General features: G+C 37.3%; 1 protein-coding gene and 1 pseudogene across 1 annotated transcript; one reads left to right on the top strand and one right to left on the bottom strand.

Moving 5' to 3' along the window:
- Window positions 1-75: 75 nt before the first annotated feature.
- LOC116136973 lies at window positions 76-7,973 on the bottom strand (annotated as a pseudogene).
- A 5,533-nt stretch (window positions 7,974-13,506) lies between these two features.
- Window positions 13,507-14,803, top strand: LOC116136974. The gene has a single exon (XM_031422661.1). It carries the CDS (start codon window positions 13,683-13,685, stop codon window positions 14,454-14,456), a length of 774 nt encoding a protein of 257 aa, XP_031278521.1. The 5' UTR covers window positions 13,507-13,682; the 3' UTR covers window positions 14,457-14,803.
- Window positions 14,804-16,109: the final 1,306 nt, after the last annotated feature.

Here is a 16,109-nt window from a genome sequence, read left to right on the forward strand (position 1 = left end):
AAATTAAGTCGAAACTAAGGTAGAACTTTTTGTTTAAGCTAAAATTAAGTCGAAGAAGAAAAGGCAGTAGTTTAATCAAACATTTGGCTTAATAGCGGAGCTATAGTCGTTGTCATAATACCTTGACCAAAGCATGACACCGCCATAGTTTGAAGATTTCTTAATAGACGGTAAAATCTGAGAGTTAAGCACATCAGGAGCAATATAGCCACTCCCAGCTGCTTCAGGAGACGCAGGCAGTCCTAAAAATACTAGGCTTAAAGGTTGATTTGATGTCCACTGATTCCAACCGTTCTTAAGGCTGTCTCCGCTACCAGAATATTCACAAGGATTGTTATTATAGAATTGGACCCAAATGTAATCAAATAGGCCAGTACTTAATGCACCACCCACCCATGCATCAGGGTACGGACATTGAGGAGCTGCTGATAAATACACTTTCCGGTTAAATCCTGATAAGGCCTTCGCCAGTTCGTCCAGTTCTGTGTAGTGCCTCCCTCAATTTCAAAATCAATACCATCTAAAACTGCGTCACCTAATGGACGTGAGCTTGATTGACCATCAAGAAAATTGTCCCACAAGTAATTCGCAACTTGCCTGCACGGCATTGAAAAACATTAATTAATTTCTCATTTGTCAATAAGGAGCTAACCAATGAAAATAATAATAATAATAACAGAGCATGCCTGGCATCATCAGCTGAGGAAAGCAAATAGCTTCCTGAACCACCTCCACTGGAGAGTATTTGTGTCTAAAAGGTCACGCTGTCAGTTCAACAAGTGACTAAAAGATAAAGTATATTAGTTGTCAAGCTCATACTGTCGCAGATATATTTTATACCAACCTTATCTCATTTTCAGATAAAGATGAATAAGAGCTCTCTATGTGTCAAGGCAACTTACAAAAACACTCGTTATATTGACCTCAAATGTGTATAAATTATCACTTCTCTTCACAAAAAGAGGGGGTTGGGCAGATAAGAGCTAGGCAAACATTTGAGCTTCATTATTTCTCTCTGTAAGCAAAGTATTTCTTCATCTTTGTATGTCTTACAGGTAATATCATAGAAATAGTCAGAGAATAATAAAATACTAGTGGACGTAGGAATCGATTTTGAGCATCCGAACCACTTTAAAAACTGCCTTTTATTTACTCTTTTGCTACACATTTCCATATCACATGTAACCTCTAAGCCCGCTTAGCATTTTGCACGTGTGAGTCGTTGGTGTCAAAATCAAACATCAACAATTTGGTGGCCCATGAAGGTCTCAAACCTACTTCTAAGCTCTCAGATGGCGTGGTCAGATCGCAGATCCCACATATCAGAGTTCCCCGATGGCGTGGTCAGATCACACGCATCAGAGTTCACCGATTGCGTGGCCAGATCATAGATCGCACGCATCAGAGTTCTCCGATCGCGTGGCCAGATCGTAGATCGCATGCATCAAAAGTTCTCGGATGGCGTGGTCAGATCGCAGATCGCACGCATCAGAGTTTTCCAATTGCGTGGTCAGATCGTAGATCGCATGCATTAGAGTTCTCAGATTACGTGGCCAGATTGCAGATCGCACGCATCAGAATTCTTTAATCGCGTGGCCAAATCGCAAATTGCACACATCAGAGCCCTTCAATCACGTGGCCAGATCGCAGATCACATGCATCAGAGTTCTTCGATTGCGTGGTCAGACCGCACACTTAGATCATCTGGATCGCGCGTTCAAGATTATTGAGATCACGCGTTTAGATCGCCCAGATCGCGTGGCCAGAGTGCATGCTCAGATCATCTGGATCGCGTGTTCAAGATCGTTGAGATCACGCATTCAGATCGCACGCTCAGATCATCTGGATCGCGTGTTCAAGATCGTTGAGATCACGCGTTCAGATCGCCCAAATCACGTGGCTAGATCGCAGATCGCAAGCTCAGATCATCCGGATCACACGTTCAAGATCGTTGAGATCACGCGTTTAGATCGCCCAGATCGCGTGGCCAGATTGCAGATCGGACGCTCAGATCATCCAGATCGCGAGTTCAAGATCGTTGAGATCACGCTTTTAGATCGTCTAGATCTTGTGGCCAGATCGCAGATGGTGCGCTCAAATCATCTAGATCGCGCGTTCAAGATCGTTGAGATCACGAGTTCACATTGCCCAGATCGCGTGGCCATATCGTAGATCGCACACTCATATTATCTAGATTAAGCGTTCAAGATCGTTGAGATTAGGGGTGTTCGGTTTCGGGTACCCTATACTTTTGAAGGCATCGGAACTGGAACCGGAACTGACAGTTCCTTGAAATTTGGAACCAGAATAAGAACCGATGGTTCCGGTTCCTAGGTACCCAGAACCAAAACCTGTAACAACGGTTCTGGCTCTGGTTCTGAGTACCCTATAAAATTACAATGACCCCCCAAAAGTTTTTAAAATGGCAAAAAAACCCTTAAAAACTTACAAATACCCCCCCACCTGGCACTTGTTAACAAAAATAAAATTGCAAATTATAAATTCAAAATTACAAACTCCATTACTTTGTAAAGGTAGATTCTCAAAAGTCAAACCAATTTACTTTTAATGTTATGAATTATAAATATAAATTTATTTACTTTACTTTTTCTACAAAAGTTTTTATTAACCCCCCTAATATTTAATTTTATTTTATGTTAGTCTTGGTTCCTGGTTCCTGGTTTCGGTTCCCCATTGACGATTGGTTCTGGGTAGGAACCGAAACCAAACCCAGGGTATTCGTCGGTTCTAGTTCCAACCGGTTCTTTTGAACACCCCTAGTTGAGATCACTTGTTTAGGTAATTTAGATCGCGCTTTCGAGCGCTTAGATCACTGATCTCGAGTTCTCAGATCAAGCTCCACGCTTTCTAATTGAACTTTTTGTTCTCAGATCAAGCTTCGCGCTTTTTGATCGAACTTCTTTTGTTTTTTGATTGAACTCCTTAAACTCTTAGATCGCAAAGAGCTCTCAAGCTCTCAGATCGTAAAGAGTTCTCGAGTTCTCAGATCAAGCTCTTTATGCTCTCTGATTGAGCTCATAAGCTCGCTCGTTTACTTGAGATCGTGTGCATCAAATCGTTCAGATCGCTCAAATCGCATGCCGTAGACTGTCAAGTCGAGCTCTTATCAGATCGCGATCAGCTCCTAGCTCTCAAATCGCGATCAGCTCCTAGTTCTCAGATCGCAACTAGCTCCTAGCGTTAGAAAAAATGAGTAGAAAACTAAAAAAAGCCCCGAAACATGCTAAAATGGTGGATTTTGGCTCCGAAAGTGACCCCAATTGGCTTTTCTAATTGCCACGACGTAAAGCTCGGAACAAGTTTTCCATGGATATCTTACGGGCTCCAAAACTCCTCCCAGATCAAAAGTTATGGTTGTTTAAGTTGGCTTATTCGTTTAAGGCCTCTAAGTCGGGCGTTTGGGCTTCTGATGTTAGCTCCCTCTAGGAATTCATCTACTGGACATTTCATGTCAGTTATTAGATCACGCTTAGCTTCGGATCGCTCCAAGCTCTCAGATCACAGTCCTAGCTCTCAACACCCGATTGCGCCAAACATAGTTTGAGCTCTTTAGTTTGAGACTACAACCTATAGTGTCAGTAGAGGTGGAAAAGTAGCCCGCCCGGCCCGACCCACTGCGGGTTGCGCAAAGTGGCGGGTTGGTCCTGACCTGCTCGCCAACATTGGCAGGCCAGGTTAGGCCCGCCAATGTTGGGGAATTGGTTGGCCCAACCTGGACCGCCAACCCTAACCCGCTGGGTTAGGCCGCGGGTTGGGCTGGGTTAACCCTCTTTTTGATTTTTTTTTTTTTTTTGATTTTTTTTTTGTTTAGGGTTTAAATGTTTAATTAACTTTTCAAATGAATAATTAACAATTTATAAATGAATAAATGTAATTGTTTTTAGTTAACTTCTTTTCAAATATCAATAATTAAATTAAATTAAAATTTTTTTGGTTAACATTCCAAATATTAATTCAATTTTAATACATTAAAATTGTAATATAAGAAAAATTAAATTTATTCATTTATTAAAAAATAAAATAAGAAATTACAATAATTATTGCCTCGTTAAAAACCTTACCACGAAAAACCCAATGGGACAAAAACTTGGTAAAGAAAAAAGAGTGCAATAATTGACAATTAATTTACAAGTTACAATTTACAAAACAACTAATTTTGGGGTTCACTAGGACCTCCCTCATTCGTATCATCTATATTATAAAATTGAAATGATTCTATTAAAGTATCGTCGACAACCTCGTATTGACCTTGATGGCGCTACCGTTCCCAATCTCGAAGACATGTGAGGACTTCAATCATTTTTTGTGAAAGTTTAGTCCTCCTTTCATTTAAAATTCTTCCACTTGCAGTAAATGTTTGTTCGGATGAGACGGTTGAGACTGGAACAGCAAAAACATCCAAGACAAGTCTTGATAATACCGGAAAAATATATTTTCTGGTTTTCCAATATTCCAAGACATCAAAGTTGGCTCTTTGTTGTGGATTGTTGGTAACATTTTAGGAGTTCTCAAATATTGTTGAAGCTCGTTACTCTATGATTGCAGGGCGGCCAGTAGATTCGTTGTTGCCGTTGGTGCTTCTGAAGAGGAGGTTGCACCTGTGCTTCGGGTTCGGTTCCTCTTCGGCCTACTAAATGCACTCCAGCTGTAGAAGTCTTCATTTGTTTCTTCATTTGAAAATTCCCTTTGTATTTCGTGTCTTTGCGGGTTCCCATACCTGTTTTCATATTGGAAAAATACCTCTGCAAGACAATTTTTTACATCTCCTATTTGATTGACAAATGCTAAGTTTTGTAAATTTTCAGATAATGTTTCTAAACCATTTTCTAAACCTTCTTGTTTAATTCTAGGATCAAAAATAGCACCTAAACAATAAAGAAAAGGAATGGGTTTAAAATATTTTTTTAAAAAAATTTCAATTGCCTTTATTGGTTCTATTAAAATTTCATTGTTTTTGTTTTTTGTAAATAACTCTGAAATTTTTACAATTGTATGTATTACCAATGGACTAGTAGGATAATACACACCAGAAAGTTGTAAAGTGGATTGGTAAAAATTTTTAAGAAAAGAATGAAATACTTTAGCTATTTGTCAATCATTTTCTACCAAATAATGAGGACCTCTATTATTTGCTACAAAATAACTAATTAAATTAGCATAAGGTAAACATGAATCAAGCATTAAATAAGTACTATTCCATCTAACATGCATGTCTAATGCAAATGTTCTAGGAGACATATTTGATTTTATACAAGCATCTTGAAATTCAGCATTTCTTTTATTACTACCAGTAATCCAAGCTAAACAATCTCTAATTCTATTAATATTTTCTTTAATTGTTTTCATACCACTTTTCACAATTAAATTAATAACATGGCATGCACAACGTTGGTGAAAAAACTTCAAATTATTATATAAAGGATAATTACTTTGAAAATAATCTATAGCTTTACTATTAGAACTTGCATTATCTAAAGTTAAACTTATCACTTTACTAACAATATCATAATCTTCTAAAACTTCAACAATTTTATTATAAATTTGTTGACCACTATGATCAACATCCATTAATCTAAATCCTAATAAAGATTTATTTAATTTACATTCATTATCTAAATAATGACTAGTCATACAAATATAATCTTATTTAGCTCTACCACTCCAAATATCAGCAGTTAGAGCTACACTAACATGATAAGTATGTATTTTATTTTTTAATTCTAATTTCATTTTTCTAAACGATTTTATTAAATCATTTCTAGTTGTAGTTTTAGAATAACTTTTAAATCCTGGAAAAAATGAATTTTGAACAAATCTTTCAAAATATTTATCTTCAGTCATATTAATAGGTTGATCAATTGCAGCAATATATAAAGCTAACTGTTCGATATATACATCATAATTATAACGTTAAGTAGTACCCATATTAGTTATTTGAGTTTGATTGCTTTATCTATTTCCATGTTGATTAATATGTTTATTAGCATGCCTTTTTAAAGTACTAGTACCATTACCTGAATCAGCTTTATAAATATTTCCACAGTATTTGCATCTTGCTTTCTTGACTTGAACGCCATTTTCTGTCTCGTAAAACTTTTTGAAATGCGCCCAAAAGTTTGATATGTGTCTGTCTTCGGTTTCGACGGCAGTTGATGAACCCGCCTCAGCTTGAGATAAAGTTGGACGAGGATGACTTCTAAAACCACCGGGAGCTGTTGGAATCGGGGGCATATTTTGAGGTGTATCGAATTCTGGGAATGGGAAAACGGGACTATTTGAATCTCCTCCTGCATTTATGTTAGTAAAATCAGCAGGACTAAGACTAGGATAGTAGTTTCCTTCATCATTGTAATTGATGGGGGAGAAATATCTATCCATTGTAGTTGAAAAAAAAAAATTGATGTAGAAGAAATAAAAATTAAAGAAAGAGAATTGGAATATGGAAATTGGAATTTGGAATTTGGAAAATTGGAAATATGAATTAAAAATTGCAAAAACTAATAAAAATTAAAATACGAGCAAATTGATAACAAAGAGATTAAGAGAATAAATGAATAATTGAGAGATTAGAGATTAGAGATTAGAGAATATGAGAGAATGAGAGAATTTGAGTTGCGAGAAAAATGTGAGAGTTTAGGGCCAATTTACAGAAAAAAAAAAAAAGGGAAAGGAAAATGACGAAAAAGACCCTTCCAACGACTATATTTCAAAGGTAAAGGGGTAATTTGAAAAAACAAATTAAATTTTTTATTTTTTTTTGGCCAACTCGTCGGGTTGGCTGTTCGGGTCAACCCAGCGGGTTGACCGTTAGTGTGTAACAGCCAACCTGCCGGGTTGACAACAGCTAACCCAGTCAACCCGACGGGTTTGCGGTCCTTCTTAGAAGAGACAAAACAGCAACCCGCTGGGTTGGTGGGTTGCCATTTTGCAACCCGGCCCGCCCGAGGGTTGCTGCCGGGTTGGGTTCAACCCGGATTTTATATTGGTGGTCCGGGTTCAACCCTCTTCATTGCTGGTCGGGTTAGGGTTGACCCGCCTAACCCGACCCATTTGTTCCACCTCTAATAGTGTGACAGCCATTCATATCAAAAACCTAAGTTTTTGAAGCGCGATTACGTGCTCCAAAAACTGGGGGGGTTCTGTTGTGCCTAAAAAGTCATGCTGATGTCAGCTCAACAAGTGTCTAAAAGACAAAATGTACTAGCTGTCAAGCTCATACCGTCTCAGAGATATTTTATACTAACCCTATCTCATTTTAAGATAAGGATGAATGAGAGCTCTCCATGTGTCAAGGTAACTTGCAAAAACACTCATTACATTGACCTTAAAGGTGTATAAATTGGCACCTCTCTTCACGAAAAAAGGGGGCTGAATAGATGAGAGCTAGGCAAACATTTGAGTTTCATTATTTCTCTATATAAGCAAAGTATTTCCTCATCTTTGTATGCCTTACGGACTATATCATAGAAATAGTTAGAGAATAATAAAATACCAGTGGACGTAAGAATCACTTTTGAGCATCCGAACCACTTTAAAAACCGCATTTTATTTACTCTCTTGCTACACATTTCTACATGACGTGTAACCTCTAAGCCTGCTTAGTATTTTGTACTTATGAGTCGTTGGTGTTAAAATTCAGCATCAACAAAGAGCATGACCTTAATTCCTTGGTTCTGGCAAGCTTTAATGTCGGAGCTCAAACCAGTGCAACCATTAGAGGCAGGATCACAGTGGCCAGCGAGATTGAGTGACGGGGTCTGGCCATTACCAAAGGTGGATAAGAAAGCTATGTTCACAATTCCATAATTGCCAGTGGCAAAAGCATCTGCTAAGCTTCCTTCATTTCCATTCTGACCCCAGGACACGGAGATCACATCGGCATTAGAGCCGTTGACGAAGGCAGCTAGCATGAGGTAGAGTAGGGCTATAGTGTTCAGATATTGATGGGCCATTGTGGTGTGGTGGGCTAGTCTACTGCTTGGTTGAACATTCATTGAGAAACACATTCTTATATAGATTAGCATGTAACAATGCCTTCGTTTTAGCCCAGTTTACACTTCAAGTTGTGGTGATTTAATTAATATTTTATTAAACGTGTCTTGGAGGTTAGAAAGCCCTCCAGTTGAATAGTCTTCAGAAGACTTTTCAAATATACATTGGACTAAATTTAATCCGGACGTATTGCTATTGACAAGATTTATGATCCAGTTCCTCCACCATAACTCTAGACAACTGAGACTTGAGAAAATTGCTTAGGCCCATAAATATTTTTATGCATTTTTTGTTTAAACAAAAAAAATTGATTTTCTTTTCTAATTATAATTATTTCGAATCCAAATTTTTGGTTAAGCAACTTTCAATTTCAGTAGCAAATTCAATTGAAGGTTAATTAAAAATAGCTGGTTACAAGTTTGAGGAGAATAGAGAAATGTTTGGCCCCAAAACACAAGATGCCTATAAAATAGAAGTCCACAAGGAAAGTCAAAGTCTAAACGATTTATCTTCTAATTTTAAACGTGGCTACAATAACCAAAGTTTCCATTACTCGTGGACCCGTGGTTTTACTTTTACATAGGAGCAAACGATATGTTCCCACCCAAGGTAAAGCGAAATGTCAAGTTCCCACTCCTGGTTACGAGTTTGAGGAGAATGGAGAAATGTTAGCAATTTTAGATGTTGACACAAATATAGAATCTGTTATTACCATATTGCCCTTGATAAGTAAATTTGAAAATTCTTTTTTACCCTCCAAGTTAGTAGAATGATAAAATAACCCCACATCTCAAATCTTTCCACTGCCTCTTCGCCTCTACCTCTACAAACCCCCATCCACCCCACTCGATTTCATCCACAATTTGCTGACCACAACATTGTCATCCAGACCATTTTTGGTGCCCCCTATGCCTCCCTCACCCTCCCCCAACCGTTGTCGCCCCACTGGTGGCTTGATTTTTGGGGTTTAATCACTTCACTATCTGGCGCCTGTCGGCACAAATTTGCCATTCGTTTGCGCTGTGCTTTTCGGCGAGATTGGGGTTGATTGGAGTTTTCTTTGATAATATTTTGAAAGGAGATTGTTTGTGTGTTGTTTGGAGGTCGTTTGGGATCGGTTAAGAAGTGTTTTGAGTTTGTTTTCTAGGATTGATGGAATTTGGGGGAGGATGATCGAAGCTTTGTAGATTTTTGCATTCCACCTGTTTGTAAAAATTCCCAAGCAACTCTCCTTTGAACGGTGGATTTCTCTCTTTTTTTTCCTTTCCTCCCCGTTTTTCTTATTTCTTTTTTCTTTGATGACTAATTGATAGTATGTATTTTGTATTATGTGATTAAATTGTTTAATAGATTATTGATTTGGGTTGGAAGTGTTTGTAATTAGTGGGTGTTTGCGGTAGCGGTGATGGCTGTATGGGGTGGTTCTAGTGGCTGGTCATTTTCAGTTTGAATGTTTAATTTGGAATGACCATTCTAACCTTTGACTGTTATATTAATCAATTGTTTGTTACTTTAAGGGTGGAATCTAGAATTTATGAAAGCAAGGGTGGGAACTTGCTATTTGGCTTTACCTTGGGTGGGAACACGTCGTTTGCTCTTTACAAGTTTACATAGCTTTGCAGCCTAATATATATTATGAACCACACTAAATAATTGCAGCCACTTGTTAAGCTATACCTAATAATCTTTTCACCTCAAATGCTTCTCTAAAGTATAGTGGATTATAATTTTAGAGACTTCATGGGGTTATATCTACTCAAAATAAATATTATTCACATCTATTTTTCTAAATACACTCATCAATGTTTAGATTATTTTTTAACCAAACTTTTGCTTTATTATATTTTCATTCAATCAAGCATTAGTAAATTTTTTTTTTTTTTATGACTGGGGCGTCTCAATCAATTTGCACACACATCAACTAACTCTCAGAACCTTAGAACTACTGGCTAGGTAAGAGCTCTAGTGACCACCTCTATTACCAAGTGTTGAGACTCGAACTTGAGGAAACCATATTAGATCCTCCTCTTACTCTTGTACTACTAGGGGGACTCGGACTCGGGAGGATTAGTAAATTAATTTTGTATTAAAATTACTAGGAAAAACTTGTTTTAGTAAAAATAATATCACCCTAATTCATATTCTCTCCTTCATTTACTTATTTATAGTTAATACTTTTAAAGACTCAAATTTGCCCATCATAATGGTATGTTGATAAGTTAGCCCAACTAATTTTTTTGTATAGCATACATATTTTCATTACTCATTCAACTAAATCCAATTTCGCATTTGATCAACTCAACCTAATTTTATGTATATTTATTTTTACATAATATATCATAGTTTATAATGTACAGTGATTATTTAATTTCTTCTTAAAAGTTTAGATAAGAAGAACAATAGCTTAAGTTACGTCTCCTCTTATGATTGGATGGCAAAACCTTTAGCCACTGGGATTAGTTATACTCAGGGGGTTCTATGTTCGAGTCCTAGGAGATGTACCTACTACGTTTGTGCAAACCCCTTAGTCCATTGGACTTGTAGGGTAGTTACATAAAAAAATAATAGGTTAAGTGAAGAGGGAAATTGGATTGATGGAAATTTAACAACTAAATACAAATTAACAACTAATAAATGATAAAAATAAAATAAAATACATAACCCAAAATCCAAACAAATCAAATAGTACTAAAAAACACTAGGGTGTTGATTTCACTTAGATTTTGCATTGAATTTCAATAGGATTTAGGATACTTCTCATACAATTTGGGTCATAATTGCTATTTAATTCTATTAAATTTTTTTTTTTTTGCAGGCCTAAACGATGATTTTGAGCATAAATGATAGTTTTGAGCGTAAATTACATAATTTGAGCTTGACAACTCGGAATGACCTGAATTTGGAAGCTATAGAAAGATAAGAAGCGAGCTACAACTTTCATGTTTTGGATTTTTTCCTAATTTTGATTGGAAGAAGGTGAAAACTTTGCTTGAAGTCATGAACAACATGTTGGGAACCGAAAAAAAAAGGTCTTTGGATGTACTTCAATATTTTGGTCATAACTTGAGTTGTAGACCTTGGATTGGGATGATTTTTGAATGAGTAGAAAGATATTTGAAAGGGATACAATTATTATGTTTAACATTTTTCCACATTCAAACGTTTTTGTACTCAAATTTGGCCCAAAAGATCTTTGTTGCAGCAAAACTGAGTCAGATATGAAAAAATAAAACGACGCGTTTTGGCTTGATAGGGCTTCATCCTTAAGTGAGAGTGGTATAAATTGACACGCAAAGGAAGGGAAAAGAGTCTGGGTTCATCATTTGAGAGGCAGCTCTTGGAAGAAGAAGATTATTGAAGATTTGTGCTTCAAATTAAAGAAGATTTCTTCATCTTTTGCTTGTTTTTCAATGATGAACCTTGATTCAACTTGTTTTTGTTATTTTGTTTTGTTTTTGAGTATGAACTGAGTTGTTTGGTTAGGGTTTGATGTAACCTTGATACAATGATTCAAATTTATATGAATTGATTTACTTTGAGTTTTAATTTCATGATTGAGTGTTTATCTCTTTACTTAATGACTTTTGAATGTTTGATCACCATTCATATGTGTGTTGTTTACAATAAGACTGAGAAGTGATTTGTGATATGTGCCTCTTGAGATAAATATTATAAATTGAGCGAAAACTAGAAATAGATAAACGCAATCTATAGAATTTTACAAATCTTAAGAGACCTTGAACTGTTAAACTTCAATTTATGGGTTCGAAGATTAATAGGAATAGGTAGGGTGGTATAACTTGAGAATGAGTACCAAACAACTTAGAAAATTTGATTTTCAATCAAGGAATTAGAACTTGGGTAATATATTCTATGAATTGGGTTTGCGTGTAATCTAGGTGAAATCAACACCCTAGCGTTTTTTAGTACTATTTGATTTGTTTGGATTTTGGGTTTTGTATTTTATTTCATTTTTATCATTTATTAGTTATTAATTTGTATTTAGTTGTTAAATTTCCATCAATTCAATTTATTATTGTCTCAATTAAGACTTAAACTATAGAAATCGGTACTTAGTAATATTATCCCCGTGGAAACGATATTCTACTTATCATTTTATTACTTTTTACTATTAGTGTACTTGTTATATATATGCATATAAAATACATGCATCCAGTTTTTGGCGCCGGTGCCGTTGGCTGAACTTCCTCTGGGCGTAATTGAAGATGAGCCAGTTGTTTCTGCATTTGGGGAGCACGAACAGACTGAGGCAGGGAAGGATGAGACCTTATGCCATGGTGAAGCGATATATAATATGGCAACCAATACAACTGCTCTAATGGAAGCAGAAGATTTGGTGAAGGTGATGGAGGAATTGCCTGTGAATGCAGTACCCGAAGTAGAGGAAATTCAACCATTGTCTTCAATAGCAGAGGGAGTAAAAAGTGATGAAGTGGCCATAGTTGGAGAGAGAGGTCAAGAAATGATAGATGTTGATCATGCGCCCTCTCTTGATTCAGCAGTTAAAAATGTTGTCACTGAGGAGTCCGAGGAAAAGAGAGAACGAATTTGGGAGCCGGAAGTAAATGGAAAGAAAGAAGACGATGTGCTTCTTGACTCACAAAGCGAGGAAGCGAAGTATTTAATTGATGAAGACAAAGTGGAAGATGAACTGCGTTGTGAGTTTGAAAGCACCAAAGAAGATGCTGTTGTTGCTGCACCAACATCCCAGAAATCTCCTGATGAAAAGGACATTGTAATGGAAAGAGATAAGAAGTTGATAGAAGAGAATGCAAAACTAAGAGAGATGCAGGAAAAGAGCAGTTAACTGTGATATCCAACTTAACTGGAAAAGTGAAAGATTTGGAGTCCAGGAACAAAAAACATGGAACAAGACGCTACAGAAAAAACACCACACACACCGTCTGGTACCGAATTGTTTAATAATTCCACAAAGGACAGGGCTGCTAGTGTTGCTATGTAAGCATGCGATATCTTTCTCAAAATCAAAAACAGTTGGTGATATATATGTAATATGGAACATGTAATGGGCGTGAGTGAGTGACGGTATGGTTGATTCGTGTAATGTGTTTGGTATGTATAAAATAAAATTTATGTTTCTTTTAATAGTTGTAGTATTTGCTTCTTGTCCAAGGTATGTTACGATATAATACTGTGATACATTCTTGAACTTCTGTAGCGCATTTTGACCAGCAACGTGAAAGTATTCACCCTTGTTATGCAGGTGCAACCTTAAAATTAAAAGTAAAAATGGATCATGCCATCCTTGACAGCCTGGAAAATGTATTTTGGGAATTAATCAAAATCCCTACAAGAAATTTCATGTTTGTTTGTACTTTGTCTATATAAATACTGCTTAACGTGAACTGAGATTTCAGAACAATATTTTTAATAACCGCAAAGTTGATTCCCATCATTTTATAGAAATTACCGCAAACAACTTTCTTCTCCATCCCTGTCCCTTAACAGAATAACAAACCAAGATTTTAATCATTAGAAATCTCCACGCGGCGCAATGACCCGCCTTAACTCTTCCTTTCTTGGTTCCAGTAAGAACCGTCCACCTCAGATCTCTGAATCTTGGTAAAATCACGGTCGCAGAAACAAGAAACAAGAAAAGAGATCCAAGAAAGAGGGGCTTAAAGTACATGGCATCTCATTTTCTAGAGATCACCTTAATCTCTGCGCAAGGTTTGAAGTTGCCCTCTACTAACAAGCGAATGCAGACATATGCCCTAGCCTGGGTTAACCCGTCCACCAAGCTCCGCACCCAAGTCGACCGAGTTGGAGGTGAAAACCCAACCTGGAATGACAAGTTCCTCTTTAAAGTGACGCCGGAGTTTCTGTCCTCCGAAACTTCGGCAGTCTCACTCGAGATCTACTCCACCGGTTATCTTCGCGATCACGTCGTCGGATGTGTCCGTGTTCTCATCAGCAACATCCCCCTCTTCGACAGCACCAAAGCTCCATCCTTTACGGCTCTTCAGATTCGCCGTCCATCTGGAAGAGTTCAGGGAGTACTTAATATTGGTGCAATGCTTATGGAAGGCTCCGCTTTCGCGGGATTAAACGAGTGTGATGCGATCGGATATCGTGACTTGATGGGTGAGAGTGAGAAAGGCAAGAGACAATGGGTGAGGAAATCGAAATCGATGGCTGATGACCTTAATGCCGTTTGTAGTAGAATTGAGTCTTTGGAGAATTCTTCTTGTGCTGGATCTCCTAGTTCGGACGATGGTGATTCGACGACTTCTTCATCGTCCACATCATCAACGGCGTTGAAGGAGTGGAATAGAAGTGGCATCCCAGGTTTGGCGCCAAAGCATCGTCGAATGAGGTCAATATCGGCAGGTATGTTGTGCGGGATGTTGATCAATAGGAAGAATTGTTCCGGTCCGTCTGATCAGAACTTGGATGGTTAAGTGCGGGTCCCAATCCCATGAAGGATGGATTTAAGGTAGATTTCATCTGTTGTATTTGATTCGTACATTTTGGGTTTTATGACTAGATTAATCCCGATTAACGGTGACGATATCATATCCCTCTCTCGTATATCATATCCCTCTCTCGTCTCTCTGTTTTTTGTGGTATTGTGACTTGTGCTTTAAGTCATTACAAAATATTTGGTCATTGAAACCCACCGAGCTGAAACCAAGAAGGAATTAGAGAAGAAATTTGGTTTTGTACCTTTTGGTTCCAGAAGGATTATACAGTTCTGAGTCGAATAAATAATTAGATTTCATGTATATTAGAATCAGAATATGGATGTGGAATGGAATGGAATGACTGATGTTACAAACTAACATTTTTTTAAATGTGTTTCAATTTATATACATTTCAAAATACGGAGCATAATCACAATGAACATACTTTAGTTTCTCTTTTCTAATCATCATAATCCAACGCTAACAAGCTTGGAGAATCCATGAGAGGATCTGATGGTATATATATATAAATAATAATAATCCCAGATTCAATTCTTTCGCACTTGTTAGGATGACTAGTTTGAAGGGAAAGACCTGTAGGAGATTAGAAAAGGTGCAAGGATTTTTTTATTTTTTTTGGGGAAAGCTTGGTGTTTATGTAAAATTAATTATTAAAATTTGTTTTAAAGGGGCTTGAAAATTGTTGTGTTGGGGCTTAGGACGAGTCTGAGTAAATATTATAGCATTGCTTTCCAGACGATTAAATGCCAGGCCTTGGGTTGTCTGAGCATAAGATTAGGTCCAATTACACTAAGGCCCAGCTAACCCACCTCCTTTTACCATTCTTGAATCTTGAACCTGTTTTGGGTGCTCCAACTCAATCTCTTGCTACCAACTATTAATTATCTGAGTCAGTAAATCGGTGACATCTATATTGCAGATAGACATAATGCAACCGATATGGGAACCAGACAAATAAAAGCGGAACGGAATTGAAACATTGATAAAGGTCATTTCATCAATCAAATGCCAGCTATCTAATAGTAGTAACTCAAATCTGTAGGATTCTAGTCTGCAAAGAGTGGGTTGGTGATCAACTCATCAAAACATTTAGACACGAAGATTAAAGTGAGTAAATTTGACAGAAACAACACAAGGATAATACCTTCGGGTTAAAGCAGATGACCAAAAATATGGGGATGGGGACCATGTAAACTAGAAGAAGGGTTTAAAAGGCAGAGAAGAGAAGGAAAAAGTAAAACAAAGCAAGGACCATGGGATTGGGATCCATTAGCAAGAGCACTGTCATCTGTGTAGGAGTAGCACAGAGCACGACGTGATTGATTTATGATCCCATCGATATTTAATATTAATATAAAATTAAATCAGAGACTAAAGAGTCAAGACCCATTCAGAGGCCAAAGTNTGTAAAATTTGTTTTAAAGGGGCTTGAAAATTGTTGTGTTGGGGCTTAGGACGAGTCTGAGTAAATATTATAGCATTGCTTTCCAGACGATTAAATGCCAGGCCTTGGGTTGTCTGAGCATAAGATTAGGTCCAATTACACTAAGGCCCAGCTAACCCACCTCCTTTTACCATTCTTGAATCTTGAACCTGTTTTGGGTGCTCCAACTCAATCTCTTGCTACCA

The sequence above is a fragment of the Pistacia vera genome, unplaced genomic scaffold (assembly GCF_008641045.1).
Source record: "Pistacia vera cultivar Batoury unplaced genomic scaffold, PisVer_v2 Contig320, whole genome shotgun sequence".
In the NCBI taxonomy this organism is placed as follows: domain Eukaryota; kingdom Viridiplantae; phylum Streptophyta; class Magnoliopsida; order Sapindales; family Anacardiaceae; genus Pistacia; species Pistacia vera.

Coding starts and splice junctions, on each gene's coding strand:
- LOC116136974 (XM_031422661.1), top strand. CDS start 13,683: ATGGCATCTCATTTTCTAGAGATCACCTTAATCTCTGCGCAAGGTTTG.